Raw genomic sequence first — 25302 nt, 5'->3', positions numbered from 1 at the left:
GAGGCCAACAGTTACTATAATGAACATAGGAGCTTTAGGAAAAGAGATCACAAAAAGTTAGAGTAATTTCACACCATATAAGCATAAATGTGGTTAAGGAAGTCTCATAGGGAAATCTGAATTTCTGAAATCCATTAAAATATATAGGAAATATTTATAAAAAAAGAGAAGTTCGATGATAAAAGTAACAAAATCACTAAGAAAAAGTATTACTGTATCTTGATAACCTTAGGATGAACCTTAGGATTTAAATGCATTGGTGTTTTCAAGTGTATGTATTTTATAATTATGGGATCAATATACTATTATGTAGTCACTTCTAAAGTTCTGGTCCAAGATGGCAACATAGGAGGCTCCTGAACTCACCTTGTCTCATGGATACATTGAAATATACAGCTATACATGGAGCAATTCCCACTGGAAAAAATCCAGAAACTAGCTGAGCAACTCCTACACGTGGGGTGAATGAGAAAATACCCACATCAAAATAGGTCCTGGCATACCCTCAACTACTGGGAGCTGTTAAGAACAAAGAAGGCAGCTTGTACAATCACAAAGGTTTGACAGACAATCAAGAGTTTGGGCTAGGCAGAATGATAATGTTTATCTCCTACACAAGACTACTCCATCAAGATTGGGAGAAATGGCTGTTTTATCCAATGCACAGAAACCAACACAGAGAGTCAAGGAAAATGAAGAAACAGAGGAATACGTTCCAAATAAAAGAACAAGATAAAAGTCTAGAAACAGACCTTAATGAAATAGAGATAGGTTATTTACTTATAAAAAGTTTAAAATAATGGTCATAAAGATGCTCACCAAGGGAGGAGAACAGTGCAGGAACAAAGCATAAAGTTCAACAAACAGAAAATATGAGGATATACCAAACAGAAACTACAGAGCTGAAGAATACAGTAACTGAACTGCAAAATTCATAGGCCAGTTCAACAACAGACTAGAGAAGTGAAAGAAAGGATCAGTGAACTTGACAGGGCAGTGGAATCCATCCAAGTAGAGGAGTAAAAAGAAAAAAGCATGAGAAAGAATGAAGGTAGATTAAGGGACTTAAAGGATACCATCAAAATGAAAAGGCAACCTTCGGAATGGGAGAAAATATTTGCAAATATATTTCTGATAAGGTGTTGATACGAAAATATATATTAATAAATAGAGAATTCATACAACTCAATAACAACAAAAAAATAAACAATCTGATTGAAAAAATGGGCAGAGGAAATGTATAGACATTTTTCCAAAGAAGACATACAAATGGCCAACAGGTACATGAAAAAGTGTTCAAAATCACTAACTATCAGGGAAATACAAATCAAAACCACAGTGAGATGTGACTACACACCTGTTAGAATGGCTTTTACCAAGAAAAAACAAGCATTGGCGCGGATGTGGAGAAAAGGGAACCCTTGTGCATTGTTAGTGGGAATGTAAATTGGTACAGCCACTACGAAAAACAGTAAGGTAGTTTCTTGAAAAATTTAAAAAAGAACTACCAAATGATCCCTGTTTCCCACTTCAGGGTATATATCTGAAGGAAATGAAAACAGGATATTGAAGAGATATCTGTACTCCCATGTTCACTACAGCAATACTCACAGTAGCCAAGAAATGGAAACAATATAAGTATCCATTGATGTATGATTGGAAAAAGATGTGGTACATATATACAATAGAATACCGTTCAGCCATGCGAAAGAAGGAAATCTTGCCACTTGGGACAACATGCATGGACCTTGAGGGCATTATGCTCAGGGATATAAGCCAGACAGAGAAAGACAAATACTGCATGGTATCATTTATATGTGAGGGAAAAAAGTCAAACTCATAGAAAGAGAGTGGTTGCCAGAGGTTGGGGATGGGGGAAATAGGGAGAAATTGGTAAAAGGGTATAAAGTTTTAGCTATAAGTTGGAAAAGGTCTGACTGGTGACTATAGTTGCTAACACTGTATTTTATTTATTTTTTAATATTTATTTATTTATTTATTTATTTTTTGGCCACACCGCACAGCACGCGGGATCTTAGTTCCCTGACCAGCGATTGAACCCACACCCCCTGCAGTGAAAGCACGGAATCTTAAATCTGATAAGAAAGTAGAACTTAGTCTCATACACAACGTATTCATAAATCAAATCACCACAATGTACACTTTAAATATCTTATAATTTTATAAGTCCATTATAACTCGACAAAGCTGAAATAAAAAAATTAAAAAATAAGCTATGCATAAAATAAACATGAGCATACTAAGGAAAAATCTTCACATTTGCATTTAGATTTGCAGTTTAAATCTACTTTAATTTTACATGTTTATTAACATGTTACATTAAAAGCTCTGATATTTTAAAGTCTTATAAAAATGTCATTTCTATTAAAATAACATGAAAATATTATAATTAGAGCATTAAGTGTGGACAAAACTAAAATACTTGTCTCATTTCAACACTATCATGTTCTACATCTAAGCATCAAGGAAAAGCAAAATTTTTATCAGTGAACATACTATCTTATGAATAGTAGTCTTTAAATCAACAGAGTTTATTATTCATAATAAAATTATTACAGAAAGAAGATACACTGCATAGTTTAGTCATGTCATTAGTTGGGCTGAAGAAGAAGAAAGATTGTCTCTATACATATTAATGCTAATGAAGTACTAAGGATAATGAAAAAGTCTCCAAAGGATAGTTCAATTAAATCTATTTTTATAGTTCATGTTAATTATATTCCTGCATAAGGCTGTGAAAATTTATTTTTACACTCTTGCACCGACTAATGTTATCAATTACCAAGTAAATATTTAGGAAAATAAACCAAATTATATTAAAAGTCCATAATCATTTCCTTTGTATGTCTTATCAAATGGTACATTAATTCATTAATATTTGAATATGAAGACCTAAAGAATATTTCACTATTTGTTTAACTTTACTTACTTTCGCTCATTATAAGAAAAACATTTCTACAAATACAACAAAGTATATCAATTGCCTTATTAGCAATCCACACTTGACTGTTTCCAGAAGCATCAAAATGGCAACACCACATTCATGCCAAATACAATCTAACTCTAAGTCTGGGCATGCAAATTACAAACTCAGCTATTCCCATTAGCTTTTTCTAATCCAGCCAACTGCTGTATAACATCCTTTTTCCTAGTCTTAAATATGTAAACATACATGAAGAATTTGAAGTGAACACCTTATTTCACATTTCCACGAACAAAAGTTCACCGCTTGTCTTTTCTATTGTAGTTTGAATAACATTAAGGTAAAAATGTTGCATGGGATTCAAAGCATGTATAAAATGCTATTCACACTTACATCATACTGGATGAGACGGGTCCAAATTGGCCTGCCATAAGACTGAAATAGCCATTGGCATGGGAAATAAGGAAGATAAGTCATGGCTATACATCAAAAGACACTGGTATTTTGGATTTGTTGAGCAACACCTTTCAAATGGCAGATGATGTATGTACTGATAAAGTATTTTTACTAAAAGGGCATAGGATTTCCTCTTCCTGAAATGCTTCAGAAATAATTCTCATGAAGAGTAGTTCTCAGGAGTTCCACATCATAAATGCACATTTCATTCACACAGTAAGATAAGGATTTTTCCTTTATTTTAGCTTATATAAGTCAATTGCAAAGTTACAAGCATAAAGACAAAATCTGAGGGGTTTGCACAATACTCCTATAAACGGTAATTAAAATAAATTTATTCCCTGGAAGCATCATGCTAATTTTCAAACAATATTACAAAGCTATAGTAATTGAAACAGTATGGCACTGGCATAAGAACAGACATAATGGAACTAATGGAACAGACATAATGGACTAATGGCACAGAAGAGAGAGCCCAGAAATAAACCCACACAAACATGGTGAATTACAACAAAGGAGCCAAGAATACACAATGGGGAAAGGACAGGCTCTTCAGTGAACGGTGTTGGGGAAGCTGGACAGTTACACACAGAAGAATGAAACTGGACCACTGTCTTACACCATACATAAAAATTAACTCAAAATGGATCAGAGAGTTGAATGAAACCATAAAATTCTTGGAAGAAAACACGTGGTAAGCTTCTTGATACTGACCTTGGCAATGATTTTTTGGATTGACACCAAAAGCAAAAGGCAACCAAAAGCAAAAATAAATAAGTGGGACTACATCAGACTAAAAGGCGTCTGTACAGCAAAGGAAACCATCAATGAAATGAAAAAGCAACCTACTGAATGGGAGAAAATATTTGCAAATCATATAGTTGATAAGGGGTTAATATCCAAAATATATAAAGAATGTATATAACTCAATAACAAAAATAAAAACAATCCGATAGAAAAATGGGCAGAAGATCTGAATAGACATTTTTCCAAAGAGGACATACAGATGGCCAACAGGTACGTGAAAAGTGCTCAAAATCACTAACCATAAGGGAAATGTAAATCACAATGAGATTTCACCTCACACCTGTTACACTGGCTATCATCAAAAAGACAAGAAATAACAAGTGCTGGAGAGGGCGTGGAGAAAAGGGAACCCTTGTGCACTGTTGGTGGAAATGTAAATTGGTGCAGCCATCATGGAAAACAGTATGGAGGTTCCTCATAAAATTAAAAATTAATAAATTAAATATGATACAGCAATTCCATTTCTGGGTATTTATCTGAAGAAAATGAAAACATTAACTTGAATAGATACATGCACCCCCGTGTTCACTTCAGCATTATTTACAACAGCCAAGATATGGAAGCAAACTGTATCTTGTCTATTTATAGATGAATGGATAAAGAATATGTGGTATATACACACAATGGAATATGATTCAGCCATAAGAAAGAAGGAAATCTTGCCATTTGCGACAACATGGATGGACCTAGAGGGCACTGTACTAAGTGAAATTAGTCGGACAGAGAAAGACAAATACTACATGGCATTACTTATATGTGGAATCTTAAAAGAAAACAAACAATCCAAAACAACAAACCAAAACAAGAAAACAATCAAACTCAGGGATACAGAGAACAGATGGCAGTTGCCAGAGGCAGGGGGTGGGAGGGCATGCAAAATGAGTGAAGGGGGTTAAAAGTACAAATATCCAGTTATAAAATAAGTTAAGTCATGGGGATGTAATGTACAGCATGGTGACTATATTAATAACACAATATTACATGTTTGAAAGTTGCTGAGAGAGTAGATCTTAAAAGTTTTTATCACAAGAAAAAAAAATTTGTAACTGCGTTTGGTGATGGATGTTAAATAGAATTATCATGATGATTATCTCCCAATATATACAAATACTGAATCATTATGAGGTATACCTGAAAGTAATATAATATTATATGTCAACTCTATCTAAATAAAAAAATATTCCATTTAGCAGTACTTAGGGTCCAAAATGAACTGATTCTTTGATATGAAAGTGGATGCTATGAAGTGAGAAAATAGGGTCAATTTATAGATATGGCTTTGATACTGACTTGTTTAGATACTGATCTCACTGATGGCAGACCAGGACTTGGGGTAGGGTCATCTACTACACGTGTTAAAGAAAAACGTTGTACTGGGAGATGCTTATGTAACCCTATGATGTCACTGGAAAGAAAACAGTTTACACTTATTTTAGGGTAAAGGTATGATGTGCTTTCCCAAAGGATAGTTTTACTTAAACAAAAGATAGTAGGAAGAAAAATAATATCCTAATTCAAAACAGAGTATTAAGTGTTCCTTTTGTACTTCTGAACATAATAGAGATTGTGCAGACATACACTATTGACTCGCAGTGAATTATTTCTGTATAAACCACACCCTTTGAGTCCATGTGCCTGTGACTTGTTTCTAACCAATAGGACCTGACAAAGGTGATGTGATAGTCACCACCATGATTATATTATGTAAGACTCCATCTCAGCAGACTAGAATGAATCTTCTGCTGGTCTTGAAAAAAGTAAACTGGGATGTGTGAGGGGGACTGAGTGGTCCCCAGCTGACAGCCTGCCAGAAAATGGGGAATTTAGTGCCACAACTTGGAGGAACTGAATTCTGCCAATAACCTCGTGACCCTGGAAGAAGATCCCCAAGCTCTAGAACAAAACACAGCCTGGGCAACACATAGATTGCAGCTTTGTGAGATCCTTACCAGGGCACCCAGTCCATGCTTAATTTCTTAAACCATGAAAACTGTAAGATACTAAATGTGTGTTGTTTTAAGCCATTAAATTTGTGGTAACTTGTTATGCATCAATAGAAAATTAATACAAAGATGAAAGTTGTATTCTGAGTCTTCTCTGCACAAAATATATCGTGACCTTATCTTGGTAGCAAAACCTGTGGAACATTTTGTTTATAGTAGCTACCACAGTGATTGAGCAGCTATAGAGGGTAGGAGATAAAGGGAAAATAGGCCATGAATAGATAACGTTTTGCCTTTCATAAATGAAGAGGAAGAGATTTGTGTATCAGTTCTGCAATGCTGGGGTTACGGTATAATATATGTAGCAAGTACATGGCATCTAGGCTGCACTAAATATATAACTGAATGAATAATGAATGGATGAAAATTGAAATGCCTAATTTTCCCCAAGCGGGGCTGATGCATCAGTGACAGTGATGTTAAAAATAATAGATTCGTATTGTATTCTGTTCTTAGAAAATGTCTGTAAAAGTATATTAACTCAATGAATCTTGAAAGTAAAAGAACAAACAAGAAACCCTCTATTTTCCACAAATAAGATAAAGTTTTGTGAGGTTTAGTGCTCAAGACAACACCTAATACATGGCAATGCTAAAGCAGAGCCCAAACTCTTAGTCCAAATAAATAAGTGGCTTAGTGATGAGTCTCCTGCTGGGTTAGGGCCAGGGAACCTGGTTTGGAATCAGAAAGGGTGTGTTTGGGAGCAGCATTTCCAGCCCTTCCCTTTCTCATTCAGTTGCAGAGGGGAGAGTGATGAGAGACATCACAATCAGGCCATTAAAAGGAGAAACTACCAAGATATAAAAAATGTTGGGGAGTCCGTATCTCTCAGTCAGTAATGAGGAGAGGCAACATTTCTGGCTTAGGCAGTTTGCAGATTATACTGTACCATTTAATCTGAAGCTGTAACTGATTAGTTGGGACAGATTGTGCTCATTTTATCAATATAATTTCCATTTTTCCATTGATGCATAAATGTCTGTGACTTGTTTAGATCTTTATCAGACATTACAAAGATGAAAGTGTTACTTTTTAAGTATTACAGATTTTATCATTTTTGTATTTTACCATTTGTGTTAAAAAGATGAATGGCATATACATATCTGTTAAATGAATAAGTAGTTAATACTTACATATCTTAGTATACAAATCTATATAGAAGAAAGTATATACAGGCCTGGTAGCATAATAATATTATAATTACCACTGTTTGGGGGAGTAGTTGAGAAACTGATTTGGAGAGCAAAGTTCTGAATTTGGTGAGTCACTTTAGGGATACTATAAATAAAATCCAGGTGTCCGTATTATTTTTGTGCTACAGGCTAAACCTGTTCTCATCGAAATCAATTTGCTTTTGGTGAAGGAGGTATTCAATGAAGTTCAACAGCTTCTACTGTCCAGTATATATCAGGGAATATTTTTCACTAAAGAGTTATTTAATATAATCATTTTGGTTATATTCATTACTCTATTTAAAAAACTGTTACTACTATCTGTAATGGAGAAGAAACATTATATGTTGTTAGGTGACCAGGCTAAGAATAAACATTCCACTGAAATTGTGCTTTAAACAAAAAGTGAGCTGCTTTTATTTATTTTCATCTAGCTTTCTACTACATCAGATTTATTGAACTTTTAGTTGTCAGATGTCTCAAAGTATATGACTTTGAACCAATGAATTCTATTTGGTGTCTCTACCTTGTGCCAATATTATTTTATATTTAATATATTATTTGTTCCTAATCTCTTCGGTATCATCTTCAGGGATAGAAGGAAAGAAGAAAGTAACTAACATTTCTAGAGTTTCTCCTATTTGTCTTATACTATTTTTTGTGTTTTTTAATCATCTCTATAACTTTTCATGTTAGGTACTATCCATACCATTTCAGGACAAAGCAGCTGAGACTAAGGAAGGTTAGAAACTTACCTAGGTTGGCTAGCAAGTAAAAAAGCTAATATTAGAGCCCATTTTCTTCTTGAGTCCCATGTCCTTGTTCTTTCTATATACCTTTGCTCATCGCTCTAATTGTCAAGAAAATATTCTGGAAGATCAGTATAAATCCTTTCTCCTTTAACTGAATCTCATTTCTTATTACCTACTTTCCATGGCCCATTCATATACATTTTACATTTATACACTTATATTTAACATTAGCATCACCAATTTATCCTCCTTAACCTGTAGGTTAGACATCTTGAATGTCTTCACCGTCTCCTCACAGAATCAATGATTAGTTCCTTTAATTTTGCTTTATTAAGAAAAACAGAAAAATATGTCCAGTTAGAAGCATAGCCTATAATGTCACTTCCTTAGCAGGAACACACTTCTACAAGCAATATTTATCTTGACAGATGTCAGGAGAAGTGATGATGTGAATGAGGAACTAGTGCTGACAGTAGATACTTCCTTTGTCACTGAGGAAATGCACACAAGCTTTCACTAAAATGTACCAGGAAGAAACTGTGATTTTAGAAGAGATTCAGTCCAAATAGTATTTTATTTCTATAGTTGTATACTTTGTTTATTCCTAAAAATAATTTGAGAGGCTTGCAAGAAATTATGTCATACATAATTTGGACTCTTGCTAAGAATGAAAGAGAAAAAGCCATCCTGAATAGGGAGGGAGAAATCTGGGGGTCAAGGCACCTTCGCAGAATCTGCTCAGTTTCCCAGAACTTGCAGCAGTTACGATGGAACACATATGTTTCCAAATGGACAGTGACACTTTTTCTTCGTATTCCACAAGAAACAGAAGATATGACAAAATTATTTTAACTTTCTAAGACTTGACCTTAAAAAAAAGTTTTCTTATGAAGTGTTCATGTAAATAACATTGGAGGCATGTTAAGTGCATGTCTGCTAAAATTTATCTCAACTGCATGAAGCAGAGTTCACCACATTTTTGCCTCAGTTCCCCTTTATTTTATATACCACATGTGAGGACAGCAGTGCAGTCTCAAAAGTGATCAAACATCTTTATTTGATCACCTGGTGCACCTTATTTCATTATGGTTAAGCTTCTTTCAGAATTCAGCTTTGAAGCAAACAAGACAAAACCATGCTTCAATGATTTCAATGATACCCATACCACCTATCAAATTAAATTCAGATTCTTTACTTGTCTGGTCCACCATGATCTGGCCCTAACTTTGGTTCCTTTTATGTACTCTGTGTTCTATCAAAACAAAATGGAAAAAAAAAAAACCAAACAAAAATAATCTGTCTTCCTGCAATGATAAAGTCATTGAAAAGAAAAAAACAGCACTAATTATGGTCTAAGGCCAGAAATTAAGACTCAGTATTATGTGCTGCCTCATGAACTGGTCAAATTAGCAGGGTCTTAAATGGTCTAACCATAAGATCCCCTCCTTACTCTGGTGGATATAAGGACCCCTAGCCAAACAGCCCTCCTTATCAAGGGGATCAAGTACAATTTCTGCTTATCCCTGAGCAGCTGGGTTTCAGTTTCCTCCAAGTCTAGGAAATTATTCAACCAAGTCAATCATATCTTCCTTCAAGAACCAGGGGCAGTCCAACCTTTTGATACTAAAATGTTGGCCTTCCACAGCTGGTTGTTTACTCTTTTCCTAAGTACAACCCCCATGTGGCCTATATATTTTAAGGAAATAATGAATATCATGGCAGCATTTTTTCACTGTAGTATTGTGGTATTGTTTATAATACTGAAAAGGGGAAGACAGCACAAATGTCCAACAATTGAGGAATGGTTGATGTAGATGATTAAATATCTACAAACATGATAAAAACAAGTAATTAAATTTATGTTTATGAAGAACTTTTGATGTAACAGGAAAATGTCTTTGTTACGCAATTTACACTATATTAAAAATATGTATGTAAACTACTTTACAATATACTCCTAACTTTTACTGTGTGTGTACATGGGTATAAACAAGATAAAAAGGAAAGAGAATATAAATTGTCAAATTACGATGGCTTTTATTTTCATCTTTATATTTTTCACTACTACCATAATTTACTGAGGATCGATCGCTCTGTCTATCCATCCATCCGTCCATCCAGCTATCTACACATACACAACACACATACGCACACACCCCCCCCCACACACACACACTCATTTTACGTATACATACACAGAAGAGAGCTGAAAATGATACATGCATTTAGCCATTTAGCTACTGGTAGCTGAAAGCCAGATGGGAGGTTTGCCTTTTAGATCTCTAAAAGAGGAAAAAGAAATGAAAATCTTCAGGAGAAAATGGGGAAAGATGTGTTCTCTATATCCTATTGATAAAATTCTTTGAGCAAATGAAGATATGCAGTACAAAAATTGTACGTGTACAAACATGTACCCGTGGTTTGTGTCATATTTTAATTTTCATTAGACAGTCTCATGTATTCATTGTTTCCTACGTATTAGCTCCACTTCTTCAAGTGTCTTGCAAATTCTTGGAAGCAAAGTGGTCACCACAGACTTTTCCCGTATCTGACTCATAGCTAGGTTAAGGTTGAATCTATATTCAATATGAACTATTTATTTGTTTACAGTGGGCAAGTGAAAGATAGGCCTTTGTTTATCATAACTCTTTCTGTAATCCTATGTTATTTGAAAAATTTTCAAGTAAATTTAACAGTTAAAAAAGGTAGCTAAATTTTTGTTTCAGTACTTTTATTGACTATGGAACATATTCTATGGAACATGGGGGTATTTTTTTAAACTAATTTGCTGATCATATCTTTGAGAAATACTGGGTAAGATATACAGAACTATTCTTACCATCTAGAAGGTTCCATCTAAAGTCTGAATACACATATCTATCTAAATCACCTCTACTTTAAGTTTGTGGATTTTCTCTGTAAACACTCATAAGTAAGAAAAAAAGGAGGAGAATGATATCAGTATTTGGTGGAAATGGTTATACTTTCAAATTATTTCAGAAGCGAACAGAAAATATGCAAGTGCAAAGTAAATAATATAATTATTTTCGTATCTTTTTAACATATTTAAGGTTTTCATTTACTTTCTTAGGATTTTGCATACATAATTTCTTTGGTTGCATATTGGGACAATATAATGACTGACCAAACTATGTAAATAAGGCTATTATCACAAACATAACCATTTCCATTAAAAAAATTATTGAAATATAAACCATAGTGAGTATGAGGGCTTATTTGCTGTGTATATATGTATGTATGCATGTATGTAAACTCCCTATCCTCTTCCAAATATGAAAACATAATTCACTCAATGCCTAGTCATATTGCCAGTGTTTGAGATCTCCATTGATTAATAGAAGGAAGTGGAAAGTCTGACTAGTTATTGTTTGCTTTTAAAGCTGTTCTTAAATACTTCTGCTCAGATTTTTAAAATTTTAGGCCAATATTAACTCCTTCCAGTGAGTATTAAATGGGAAGAGAGGAAGGAATTCTACAGCAGGTGGTACAGTTCCTGCATTGTTCTCACAACTAGTCACTAATGTTCTTTAGGAACAAAGCAGGGATGTCTGCTCTCACTCCTCTGTTCAGTACTGTATCACACTTTTAGCAATTGCAATAAGGACAAAAATGAAATTTATCCCCATTGGAATGGAACAAGTAAAAACTGTCTTTACTTGCAGATAACATAATCTTGCATGTAGAAAATCCTAAGAACTCCACAAAAACTATTAGAACTAAAAACACTAGCAAGATTATAAGCCAAAAGGTCAATATACAAAAATCAAATGTATTTCTATAAAATGGCAATGAATAGTCCAAAACTGAAATTAAGAAAACAACTCCATTCTCCATAGAATCAAGAAGAATAAAATAATTTGGGAGACATTTAGCAAATGAAATGCTAGTTTTGTACACTGAAAACTATAAAACTTTACTGAAAAAAATGAAAGGATATCTCAGTAAATGAAGAGGTATTACATGTTCATGAATTAGAAGATTCAATGTTGGTAAGAGAGCAATTCTCTCCAAATTGATCTATAATTTCAATGCAACCTCTATCATAATCCCAGTAAGTTAATACTAAAAAAATATGGAAGTTAAAAGGATCAAGAATAGCCAAAACAATTTTGAAAATAAAAAGTTGGACGACTTCCACTACCAGATTTCAAAATGTAATATAAAGCTATATGGTAAGCAAAAGAGTGTAACAGTTAGGCGTATAGTCAAACAGTACAGAATTGAGAATCTAGAAATAAATTCTTGTATTAATGGTAGATTGACTTTTGACAAAGATACCAAGGCAATTCAATGGGGGACATATTTGTTTAACAAAAGGTGCTTATACAATTAGATATCCATTAATGCTTCAAAAAAATGAACGTGCATCTCAGCCTCAAACCATATACAAAAACCAGCACAAAATAGGTCATTGACCCGAATGTTTAAAGCTTCTGGTATAAAACACAAGAGAAAATCTTTTTGACCTTGGGATAGTTCTTAATACACTATCAAGGGCAGCATGGTTCACACACACAAAAAAAATATCAAAAAATTGAATTCCATTAAAATGTTAAAATTTTTCTTTAAAATACATCTTTAAGAAAATAAAAAGACAACACAGAGATTAGAAGGAAATATATGCATGCCATGTATCTTGTAAAAGACACATCCAAATATATAAAGAACTCTTACAACTCAGTATGAAGACAAACAACGTAAATAAATATGGGCAAAATTTCTTAATAAATGTTTCACCAAAGAATACGTATGCTTTGCTTATAACCCCCTGAAAATATGCTCATTATCATAGGTCATGAGGAAAATGCAAGCTAAAAATAACAATGAGATATCATCCACACTCACCCCAAAAGACAGACGTTACCAAGTGTTGGCAATGACATGGTGAAAGTGGAATCCTTACACACTGCTGGCAAGAATACAATATGGTACCTTCACCTTGGAAAACTATTTGGCAGTTTCTTAAATAGTTAAGAAACTTACCATGTAACTCAGCAGTTCTACTTCTAGGATGCCATACAAAAATATCATATGTCCAAACTAAAATCTGTATGTAAATATTAAGAAAAACCAGGCAAAATCCAATGGATAAACAAATATACACAATCTAAACAATGGAATACTTCTTAACAATAAAAATAGCAAACTTTTGATACATGTTACAAAATGGATAAACCTAAAAAATACTGGTAAGGGAAAGGAGCCAGACACCAAAACTGTAAACTGTGTGATTTAACGTATGTGAAGTGCCCAGAAAGGGTAAACTCAGACATAAAGTAAATTTCCTGCCTGTGGCTGGGAGAGGAGTATTGGAAGTGGCTATTGCTATCAGACTCAAGGGAACTTTTTGCAATGATCGAAATGTTCTAAAACAAAATTGTGGTGATGGTCATACAACTCCATAAATTTACAGAAGTCATTGATTTGTACACATACAACGTGCATATTTATGATATGTAAAGTTGTTGAAATAATAATTTAAAAAGGGCTATCCACATTTGGTATTCCTACCAACTGAGATCCAATGAGATCTGTTATATTTATCTCCTGTTTCTAAAAGCTCATGAAGACGGTGGACTAAAGAGGAATAGAAAATGAGCTGCTATTTCCATAGAAGACACTGCTGTCTTTTGAACCTAAACATTTTTAATGTTCTTCACTATTGCACTTCCTAATTAGTCTTTCTAGCCTTGCAGATGGAGCCAGTCTATTGCAGAACTATACATAAGCAAATATCTTTTTTAAAATCAGAAGAATTTCTTTGACTTGTTTCAAACAGCTGTGTTTCTGGAGCCATAAGATGAGTTCTAAATAAAAAAGAGACTCATTTCTTGAGCATTACATTTTATCTTTTTTTTCTGATAATTTCTAAGACAAGGGGAAATAACATTTGTTGAGTGTATAGTAAGTATAACATTTTGGGCTAGGTGCACTTGCAATTATGTGAGATAGAGAGAGCTGGTCTTATTTTATGGTTGAGCAAACTTATTCTCAAAATTTAAATAAGTGATAGAGCTGGACTCCAACTCAGGTCTTTCTAATTCTAAAACTCATGACCTGTTTTCTCCATTTTGCTGCCTTCTACTTGTTTGAATAAAGATTTTCAAAACCACTGTATAGTTGTTGATCAACACCTATAAGAGTATTTTGAAGTTTAAGGTAAAAAGTTAAAGTATCTATTTCCTTAAAATTATGGGTCGCTTAATAGAAGATTGTATGCATGTATTTTCCTCTGCATACATCATAAGAATACTATAAAGAATGGTACATATGTATATGAGTGTACACACTTATACATATATACATACGTCTATGAAAAATAAAGTTTTATAAATTCCCTGGCTTTGTCTCAGTTGTTCCTAAAATTTTACTGTAATAATTACTCACACTTCAGATTCTCCTACTAAAGTATGAGTAATTTGTAGATCAAGGTCTTTGTTGGATTCATTCTAGTAATACAGCAACCAACACAATGTAAATCACACCATGGGTGTGCTCTCAATAACTATTAATGAATAAAAATTTTTAAATGAATTCAACAGAAGTTTAAAAGCAGTTATAAAATATACTTTATTTGTGTAAGTTTTTTGTAGGAAGAAATAAAAACTTATTTAGAATTTTTTAAACTTTCTCTATAAAGATCCTTAGAGAAGTATTTCTCAAACATTTTGGTTCCAAGGAGCCATTTATATTTTTTAATATTATTAGGGACCTCAAAGAGCTTTTGTTTATATGGGTTATAATTATGTATATTTTCTGTATTACAAACTAAAACTGAGAATTTAAAGTATTTATTAATGAATTTAAAGTATTAATAAACTCATTCTATGTTAAAATAAATCATTTTAATAAAAAATGTATTTTAAAAACAAAACATTTATGAGAAAGGTGGCCTTGTTTTATATTATTGCAAATCTCCTTGATATTAAGTTAAATAGAAGACAGCTGAATTCTCTTATCTGTTATATACAGTCTGTTGTGATGTCACACATCAATTAATCTCTGAGAAACTCTACTGTATATTCACAGGAAAATAAGAGTGCAAAGTAATGCTACCTTAGCATTACTATGAAAATAATTTTGACCTTGAAAACCCCCTGAAAGAATCTTGGGTACCATGAGGTTCCCAGCTCATACTCTGACAACCACATAGTAGAAAGAATTAAGAAAAAACAACAACAAACTTTCTATTCCTGTCTGCTATTTTGAAATTACTTTTGCTTCCAATAAATAGAAATATATTTTTTCCTTTTCTGTGAGGTATGCTGGTTTCATATAATTCTTATAAAATATTTTAATGCTAGACCCATTTAGAATGGTCTATTAAAATACTAAAAAAGATATATTTTATTTCTACTTTCGATGGGTTTATATAACCAAAATGAAAATTTACTAACGACAATTTCCCCCTCTGTTTAGGAGAGCAGAAATACTACATTTTATTCTTCTCTCCTTCCTTGATTATATCCTTATCTTTTTGACAAAGGCAGTTAAATTATTAGCTTAGATAGCTTTTTCACTATTAATGAAGCTATTGGACACTGCTGTTTTTCTCTAAATGTGAGAGACAAACAGGAATTTAAATATTTTTTATTATGAAAAATTTCATACATATAAAAAAGTAGTGACAAGACTATAATAAAACCCAGTGTGGTTGATCTTCCAGCTCCAACAATTAATCAAATCATGGTCAGTTTTGTCCCATCTATTTCTTTACCACTCTCTACACAGCTAATTGTGAAGCAAATTCCACACAAGGCATTGTTTCATATGTAAATATTTTAGTATGCATCTCTAAAAGATATATTCCATTTTTAATTAAAACATTAACATAAAAATGACACTGATAGCTACGAATAACTTCAGTGTCACTAAACATTTAGTCACTCAAACTAAGTTTTTGGTAGACCAGCAAATAACAGAGATTAGCCAGGAGTGTAAACGTTCTATGCCAGGGTTTGCCTACTAACCTCAAATTTCTGGAGGCTGTTTGCTAAAAATTGCCATTTCTGGTTCTAGTCTTGCATATACATGCATTTAAATCCCTTTCAGGTACTTAAGACTTATCTGAAGACAATACAAATTGCTTCAAAACGTTTACTTTAGAATGAGATCATGCTATCGCAGGACACATGGCAAATCTATTCAGTAGTAACGCAGGGTAAATACAACAAGGAAAATATTTTTATTATTATTTTAGGCAAATATCAAAATAAAAAGGAGCATGCAGAGAGATAATATAATACACTAGTAAATTTACCATTCAAAACTATAGTCCTCTTTTCTCATTTTGCAAAATCTATATACAGAGGAAACTGAATTTAGTTTTCAGACTAGAATATTTATAAAAAGAAATCAATAGCTCTTATTTATGTTACTCTTGTATTTTAAAATAAGAATTATTTTTTCTTAATTGTAGTAAAAGAAAACAAATTTAAAAAATTTTCCTAATTGTAGTAAAAGAAAAATTAAAATAAGCTGCAAAAGAAAAATGATAAGGTTGAGGGGATAATTACTTTGACATAGTATATTAATAGTAATACAACTAGAAAACAGACACATTGATATAGAGTCCTGATGATTTAGTAAAAATGTTTTGAAGATTTTTTTTGTACTCCCTGAAAAAAATAATTTTGGTATTGCTAGAAAGTATTATGTTGTTTTGCTTTATGAGCTGGAGGGAACTGAAATAGTTTGTAGCAGGTAGTTATTTCTACAAAAAGAGTGCCTGGATTTTAAGGCTCACCCCTGGAACGTTCATTAGTACTTAAAATACAGTCTGCATGCAATAAAATCTTGAAAGGTTGAATTATCTATCTCTGGCAGAAGAGAAATTACCCAATCTTACAAGAAAAACAACAGTATTAGGCTGTAAATCGATTCATTCTCTATGAAAATAAAGAGAGGACAATTGCTCAAAGCAAAACCTGTTCCACATCTACATTCTCTAGGGTCTAAAATCTGCAAGGAACAACAGGAAGAACACTGAAGAAATATCTATTTTTTATTCTCTATCAGTCCTTAAAAAAAAAACCCTCCAACACATAGGTCATGTTAGATATACCACCTATACATATATCCATATAAATTCATGAATATTTTCTGTTGCTGTACGGTGTCTATGAAACAAAGAGTGAGAATATAGGGAAATACTTGAGTGAGAATATAGGTAATTTTCATATTTTAAAAATTTATTAACTTTGACAAAATTTATACTTCCATCTCACAGATAGAGAAGTTTTTATTTGTAAACTAAATGCAACTTGAGATCTGGATTAGATTCTGCACCAGAAAACAAAAATTAGTGGGGAAACTCAAAATTTGGATAAGGCTTGTAGATATTTCAGTACTATCATATTAATGTTGATTTCTTGTTTTGATCATTTTTTGTGGTTAGACAGATGTTAACATTAGTGAAACTGGGTAAAGGGTGGGCAAAAGAACTGACTGTGTTATTTTCTGGGAGTCCAAAGTATTTCAAAATAACAAGTTTAAAATTTCTGTCATAAGTTTGGTTTACAGAAGAACACAAACAAATAAAAATCAGCAAAATTGATAATCTTCAAATTGGTAAGGTATAGGGGAATCTATTCTTTAGAAAAATTCAAGTTAGCTTTCTACTTTCTGTGTAAGAATGTTTTATGCTCCTATGACCATATTACTCAACAGTGCAATAATTATGGAGCATTGTAATGTCATGCACATTTTTAAAAATGAAGATAATAGAATGATCTAAATATATATGCCATTTAGTAATGTATCATACTAATGATTATGCCATTATTGTCTTTTATATTCAAATGCACAGCCTGCTTATTTTTTGAAATTTTCCTATACGCAAGTTTTGACATAAAAAGTGGTGTTTTCTAAAATTTAATGAGTCATCTAAACTGAAATTCAAATACATATCTCAGTGCGACATTAAAGTGAAAAGAACTAGATTATTTGATTTCCTTTACCTGAAACTGTGTGATCCTTGGAGTCTCTTGTTATTTTTATCCTTGCATGAGGAAAGATGTACTGCACAGTTTTCCCGTTCATCTGTATAATCTAAGACGTACATGTGATAAGGTGAAAAAGCAATGTTAAAGAGACTTAAAAGGCAATTTACAGAATTCACTTTTTTTTTTTCAAAGCACATTGATTCAATCAATGAAAATATATTAGAAGACTCTCAAATGATGACAATTTTAAGCATTTAATACTACACAATGACGTTACTGGTTTCTGAGTTCATTATAGTCTTTATGTTTACAACCAGTTTCTCTTGCAAACTGATTTGTTGTGTTTGGAAAATCAACGAGCACATGTAACACCTAAAGGATGTCTGTTACTATGGTAGTGCATAGTAGTGATGACAGTGGATAGAGGAAGTATATGGAAAATTGATATCTGCTGATTTTGTTTTGGACAGCCTAGAAATAGGCATTGTCAATTTTCAGCAATCAAGTGATTCTAAGGGAGAAAAGCTAGAGAAGATCCTCATACTCTGCATCTCTATCACTCTACTAGGAATGCATATTTATGTTATTTTGATTTCAATGTGGAATTTTGCTTCTCCTGAGCACATCTACCAGCAGTTTCAATGTATACCTGATGCTGAGACTAATTCTGTATAAATAAATCAAATCTTTGCTCATTCTAATATTTTCTGAAGCCTTCTTTGTATGCAAAGGTGTTACTTCTCATTTACTTCTGATGTTCCTTCGGGTAGAAGAAACAACACTCAAAGTTCCTGTTACAAGTCTGTGACTTCAATTCTCATTACTGAGACTTGAACATGAGAATACTATAGACTGCATTATTGCTGTTTCCACCTGGCAAAATGAGGTTTCTGAAACAACAGTAAATTAGCAAATCCAAACTTATGTTTTATATTTTATGGAATTTGGCTTTCAAAAGAGATTTGTGAAATAATGAAAGAAAGAAATAGTAAAATATTTATATACCTATATTAATAGGATTTTATTAGGATAGAATCTTATATTTATCACCTCAGGAGAATTTTTGACTATAATTACAAATGAAATAATAGTAAAGAGACATTCAATACTACCAATTTCAGAATACGTTTAAGAAGTGTTTGGGACTACCAAACCAAAATATTAAACAGAATTTAGAACTAAAGGGATCTACATTTTGTGAAGGAAGATTCCTTGGAATACTCTTGTGATATTGTGTCTTTGAAAATCCATCAGTAAAACTACTAGACTTCTGGATTTTAAAAGGAAAATGTAGTAAAAAAATACAAACTTAAATTATAGCCTTTAGCTTTTATTCTCTTCGGCAAAGAATAAGCTTAATCAGGTCTCTGATGGATATAAAACACTCCCCAGTCAACAGGAGAATCCTGTCAAGTCCAAGAATATTATATGAATTCTGCAAAGTAAAGCTAAAGTATTGTTTGCAAGATTGTAAAAATATTATGGTCAGTATAATCCGTCAATCTTGATAATTTATACTGATGCTAACTTTGTATACCACTGAAAACCTTGTATATATTCATAACAAAAGAGTGTGCATTTTCCTCTTTTCTTCCACACTCTTGCCTCCTATTCTGTCTCTTTCTCTTTCTTACTTTCTCTCCTGGCCTCCTTACTTTCCCTCCCTTTGTCTTTTCTCCTTCTTCTACTTTCCTTCTTCCTCTCCTCCTCTCCTTCCTCCCTCCCCTAATCTGCATTTAAAGATCTTTACTTTTTACTAAAAATCAAACCATGTGCATTGAAAATCCTATAACTATTAGCTATAACTCAACTTTACTTTGTTACTGTAGATAATTCATTAAAATTATGGATATTATTTCATTTTACTTCAAATATCTTCTAATTTCACTTGGTCAAAAATAAACTAAGAAAACACAATTTTGCCTTTTGTTATTCTGTCTAATTCTCCAGTCTAGGGAGAAGTTGATATAATCTCATAGTTCCCCTCTTGCATAGTCTAGAAGAGTAATCAGGTTTCCGAAATGTTTCATCAGTTTTATCAACTAGTCCCTACTGCCTTTCAATATGTATCTATGATGATATTAAGTAGAAGGTATGTTAAGCATCTTCATTTCCATGAATATTGCTTTCAGAGCATCTCATAGGATCTCCTGTAATTTCAGAGACTGTCTACAGTCAGCTTCATGAATTCAATTAATCAATTAGAAACATTAAACTGCCTCAATTTTGATCAATGTGACCAAGAGTCTGAGGAAAGCAGAAGTATCCATCTCCCATGTTTGCACTAGCTGGATATTAGCTTTTTTCTAACCAACACAGGTAAGTGTTGAGAGAGTTCTCTAGCAGATGAAGTCTTAGGGCAGGTGTTGCTTTTGCCAACTAAGAGTAGGAACAAGGCCAGAGGGCAGGACTGATGTCAAGTAGTGCCTCATACCTATCCCCACGAGCCAGGTTTCTGATAGCATAGTCTTTTGATGATTCTGCATTGACAGAACTATCACCTGTATGCCACCAAGAAAAAGAGTTTCTCCTCTTCCCTACCTACAAATATTTCAAGAGAAATTATGTTCATGAACTGGCCCTTCATACTTATGAAATAACAACTCTTGTGTTAATATATCTTTTATTTATACAGACATTCATGCTTTCCCTCACCTAAATACCTTGTATGACAGATGCAGGGGACAGAGTGCCCTTCTGGGGATCCAAGCCCTGTGTTAGGCACTGCATAGATACCACGGTGGATGGAAGAGAGAGCACTTGCTCTCTAAAAGCTCGTAGACCAAGACACAGTGCATGGAGTGCTACTGGAGCACAAAGGAAGAACACTTGTGGGGAGGTGGTGGTAGTAGTGTCAGAGAAGGCTCCTTGCAAGATGAGGCATGTACATGGAGACCTGAGTGATGAATAGGGTTAGCCAAGAGAAGAGAGGAGGGGGAATGTTCAGGAAGAGGAAACAAGACATTCAAAAGCCCAGAAGAAAGAGAAAGAGTGGCTCTTTCAGAGGAGCTCAACGTACCGCAATATAGCGGTTGCGTGGGAATTGCACAAGGCATGGGCATTAGTGCAGAGTGAAGGCATTTTGTACTAGTAGAGAAATGTTGACCCTTGTAACAACCCTGTGAAGGGTATTAGTCCTATTTATAGATGAAGTGACTGAAAAAAAAAAAAAAAAAAAAAAGAGTCAGGTGATCTGTTCAATTCACAAAGCAGAGTTGAATTTCTACTGAACAGTGCAGAGGTTAAACATAAATATATATATTTGAAAGGAAACAAATATAGTTTTGCAGATTTGGTTTATTTTTATGGTTTATATGATTTTCAGTCTAACTTCAGAAATACTCTTCAATTTCTCTAATGTATATTTACATTAAATATTTTTTAAAGCAGACAAATTAGTGCTTGCATCAGTCAATTTGGTTTTATTACTTCTGCCTCCAGAACATTTTGTGAACATAAATTCTTATTATGCATAAGTTTTCAAATAAAAGCAGCTGGACTTATTGGTACCAAGAGTTCAATATTATCTTTTTGTGATTAAATATGCAAAGAAGTGACTAAAACAAGAATGCTATTTTGCTATCCCTTCTAGACCAAAATATAGTTTTGATGAGTTAATGAGGAAGACAGTATTTGAAGACAAATATTAACGTAAAAAAGCATGAATTTTGAACTTTATATAAATGTAATCAAAGCATATGTTGTCTTCAATAAAGCTTTTATTTAGAGAAATCTATAAAGCAAAACAAAGAAATTATTGTCACAAAAGTCAGTATATTTTCTACTTGTTTGGGAGAGGTTGAAAATTACAATCTGCAAAGGGCACTTGGAGGTTTCAGTGGGCAGAAAATCCTCCCTTTCTTTGTTCGTGTGGTGGTTATATGGCTGTTTACTTTATAACTAGTTTATAATTCTACATATTTTCAGTTTTGAGTATTGCAGTTTTTTTGTTTGTATGTTAGATAACAAAATACAAATGTAAAAAATAACTTTTAGCAAGAAAATACACATTATTACATTTACCTGTATATAATTCTAACAAGGATCCTTACATTTTCTATGTTATCAAACAAAGAAATTAATTAAATGATTCTCAAATATAGCCACTCCAATTTTGGTATTATATTGCTCTATAATTATATATTTAAACATGATGTGCTATGTCTTCAGTGAACCAAAATCATAAATCTGTAGATGTAACAGAAAATTATGAACAAAAAAGTCATTAGGAATATTTGTTTAATCTACATACAATAAAATAGAATTTTAGAAAATATTTTTGGGGATGGACACAGATTATTTTAAAATATATCCTGTAGAATATTATTTGGATAAATTAGTTGGACAAGACTATTCTGATTGGATCCTCAGAAGTTTTGGGAAATAATTGTATGCAAGTTATTATTTTTTTTAGCTCTTCAGTTTTTATAGTTCATCTTATTAGGATTTCTTTAAAGGATTTGTGTTTTCATTAACTTGATCTAGGTTTGTCAGAAATAGTAAACTTCAGAGAAACAAACAAGATGGGTAAGATATAACAAGTAAGTCATTACAGAGAGATTCCTATAATAAAAAAAATTCAAGGAAATTATTTTCAATTGACAAATTGATTGTTTTAGTAATTGTAGATAAGAGGTAAATTGAAATTTTTAAACATGTTCAGAATGATTTTAATCCTTTAATTTTCTCACTTCTGAGCTAGATCTATTCTAGATCTAGAATACTTACAATATACAGAGAAGAACAGATTTCTATAAAATATGATAGCATCTAGAAAAACAAAATAAAATTCTGAGAAAACATTCAGAACAATTCTGAAAAATTTAGAACAAAATTCTGAGAAAAGAAAATTCTAATCAGCTGGAAATTTGTCTATGAAAACTGAAACTGCTTAGGAAAAAATCAAATCTAAGACCATAGATAATATCTTTTAGACAGTACTTATACATGTAAAAGTCTTGTTTTCTTTTATACCTTAATGTGACAAACACTGAACTATAGCAAATTCATATGGTTCTTCTTTGTTGTTCAAAATATAGTTGTCATTTACATCAATGAATCATTAATCAGACAGGGATGATTTAGGAGTTAATGTACATGATATAAGTAACTATCTCTTTGTGGGTATTTTAATGATCATAATGAATATACAGTCTGCAAAAATCTGATCTGTTAAGGCAACTGATTTAAGGCCATGTGGCTTACCAGAGGAATCTCCCTCAGGTTACCCAACTGTTAATTTCCTAAGATCTACCAAAATTCAATTCAAACATCACCACATTTGTTCTAAAGTGAATAAGATCATGAATTATGATATTATATTTATGTAATAGTGAATAGTACCTCTAAGTTTAAGTTTTTCACCTATAAATAGGTATTAATAAAACATACTTTATGAAAGTTGTTCTGAAGATAAAATCCAAAAATGAATGTAAAACAAAAAAACACTTCCACATAATAGACCCTAAAACATCATCCCTTCACCCCCAACTGACACCTTCCCTGTCCCCAGCTGACTTGCTTTGGTCATCCTCTTATGTGCTTGACACCTGAACATACTGTTATTGGAGAACACTGAAATTGCCCAAATCTATTTCACCCAATATTCTGTAAACTCTTCAGAAGCTTCATGTATTCTCTGTGTATGGCAGTGTTGGGTATGTTGTACAAACTTAATTATCTGTTAGAGGAAAAAAATCTCTTAAATTGCCTTGGTAGAAGCATCATGGTTATGCTGCGATGTCAGTCATGGCTGATGAAGTAAGGTTACTTAATACTTTAAGATACTGAAAAGAAAAATCATTTGTGAACTTGACTGACAAAAGTCCCATTCATTGCAGGATAACTGAGACCATTTTAGGATGAAATGAATCTTTTTTTTTTTAATAAATCTGAAAGAGATTGCTCAATATAGCACTTACTTGCTCTTGATGTTGACTGAGTGGTCTAGAATGGACCAACCTTTCTGGCAGTTTTCGATCCAGACCGTGTCCATTTTCCAAACGAGACTCCCTGGGTTTGTCAAACCAATCTGTTTCTTCACGACGCAGGTGATAGGCTTTGGAGACCAAGGAAACATCAAACATTGCAACTCTAACTAATACAGATGACAGAGGGCAGCAGATGTTCTGAAGTACCAACATGCTCCAGGCTCATTAATCATTCATGCATTTCAAGCACAATTCCCAACAGGATCAGAAAAATCATTTCCAGTATTATGTTAAAAATTTTGTACCATGGAATAACCTAGAAAAAATGATGTGCCACCTGTGAAACTTTTCAAAGCAAAATAAAACAAAATTTAAATTTAGATTAGGTGAAAGAAGAAATTTAGACAGTGATTGAATAAATAAATGAACAATGAATATTTCTCAAAGGTCATTCTATTCAACCTCAGTCCATCAGTTCCACCTCCTCACCTCTCCCCACTACCCATCACCAAAATCCAAGGAAAATATATTCCTTGAATACAGAAGATTCTGTTATTTTCCCACTCTCCTATCAACCCAGTACCACTATGGCTTTGGACATCAAGTGAGCATTTTTTGAAAACATGACATTTCTATGACATCCATAAATAAACAAAAGCATTTATTTTTAGGAGAATCCCAGGTATCACTGCTGGGACCATGTGTGCCATAATCACCTGGTAGCCTAATACTAAAAATATATCTATTAGAATTTTTCATTAAAAATTGAACAATTATTTTCTGTGGGATCACAGATTTAGGAATTAAAGAGTTGGTTGACTGCTTTTTGTACTTAAAATGTGCCAAAACTTGACATCTTAAAATACTTTTTTGAAAATACAACCATATTTGAGTATATAAATATTATTTAAAAATCTTCATCCCATTCAGTTCTTAGTACTTCCAAGGTCTTTTTCTTATTTAGTGCCCCCAAATCACTGTTTACCTAATATACAGAATTTGACTTTATATAATTTTATTCTTTGTAAAAGGATCCCTAAATAATAGTCTCTGGAAATACATTCTTGCTTCCTAAATGGCAGATGGAGTACCCCTTCTCAGGTGCTCATCCTGAAAGATCTGTTGATGATGCTATCAACCTATGCCTTCTTGAAACTCTAGCTTCTACAATGCCGTACTATTGAGTGTTCCTCTCTATCTCATTACAGGTCTCTTTCTGCCTACATCACTGACTTCTCTTCTACTACTTTCTCCCAAGACTTTTTCCCAGGCA

At 32.9% G+C, this 25302-nt stretch overlaps 1 protein-coding gene across 1 annotated transcript in view; it reads right to left on the bottom strand.

Moving 5' to 3' along the window:
* The window catches only part of PCLO (piccolo presynaptic cytomatrix protein), a 379054-nt gene that overhangs the window by 118355 nt on the left and 235397 nt on the right, over positions 1-25302 (bottom strand). Inside the window, exons 8-9 of the mRNA XM_059934038.1 lie at positions 24021-24157; positions 18115-18205 (exon numbers count right to left, since the gene is read on the bottom strand). Of these exons, the coding sequence (XP_059790021.1) occupies positions 18115-18205; positions 24021-24157 (228 nt within the window). The remainder of the gene's footprint in view (positions 1-18114; positions 18206-24020; positions 24158-25302) is intronic.

Source organism: Balaenoptera ricei, chromosome 9 (genome assembly GCF_028023285.1).
Source record: "Balaenoptera ricei isolate mBalRic1 chromosome 9, mBalRic1.hap2, whole genome shotgun sequence".
Classification (NCBI taxonomy): domain Eukaryota; kingdom Metazoa; phylum Chordata; class Mammalia; order Artiodactyla; family Balaenopteridae; genus Balaenoptera; species Balaenoptera ricei.
The sequence above is the reverse complement of the archived record's forward strand: the minus strand, read 5'-3'. Positions and strand labels throughout refer to the sequence as shown.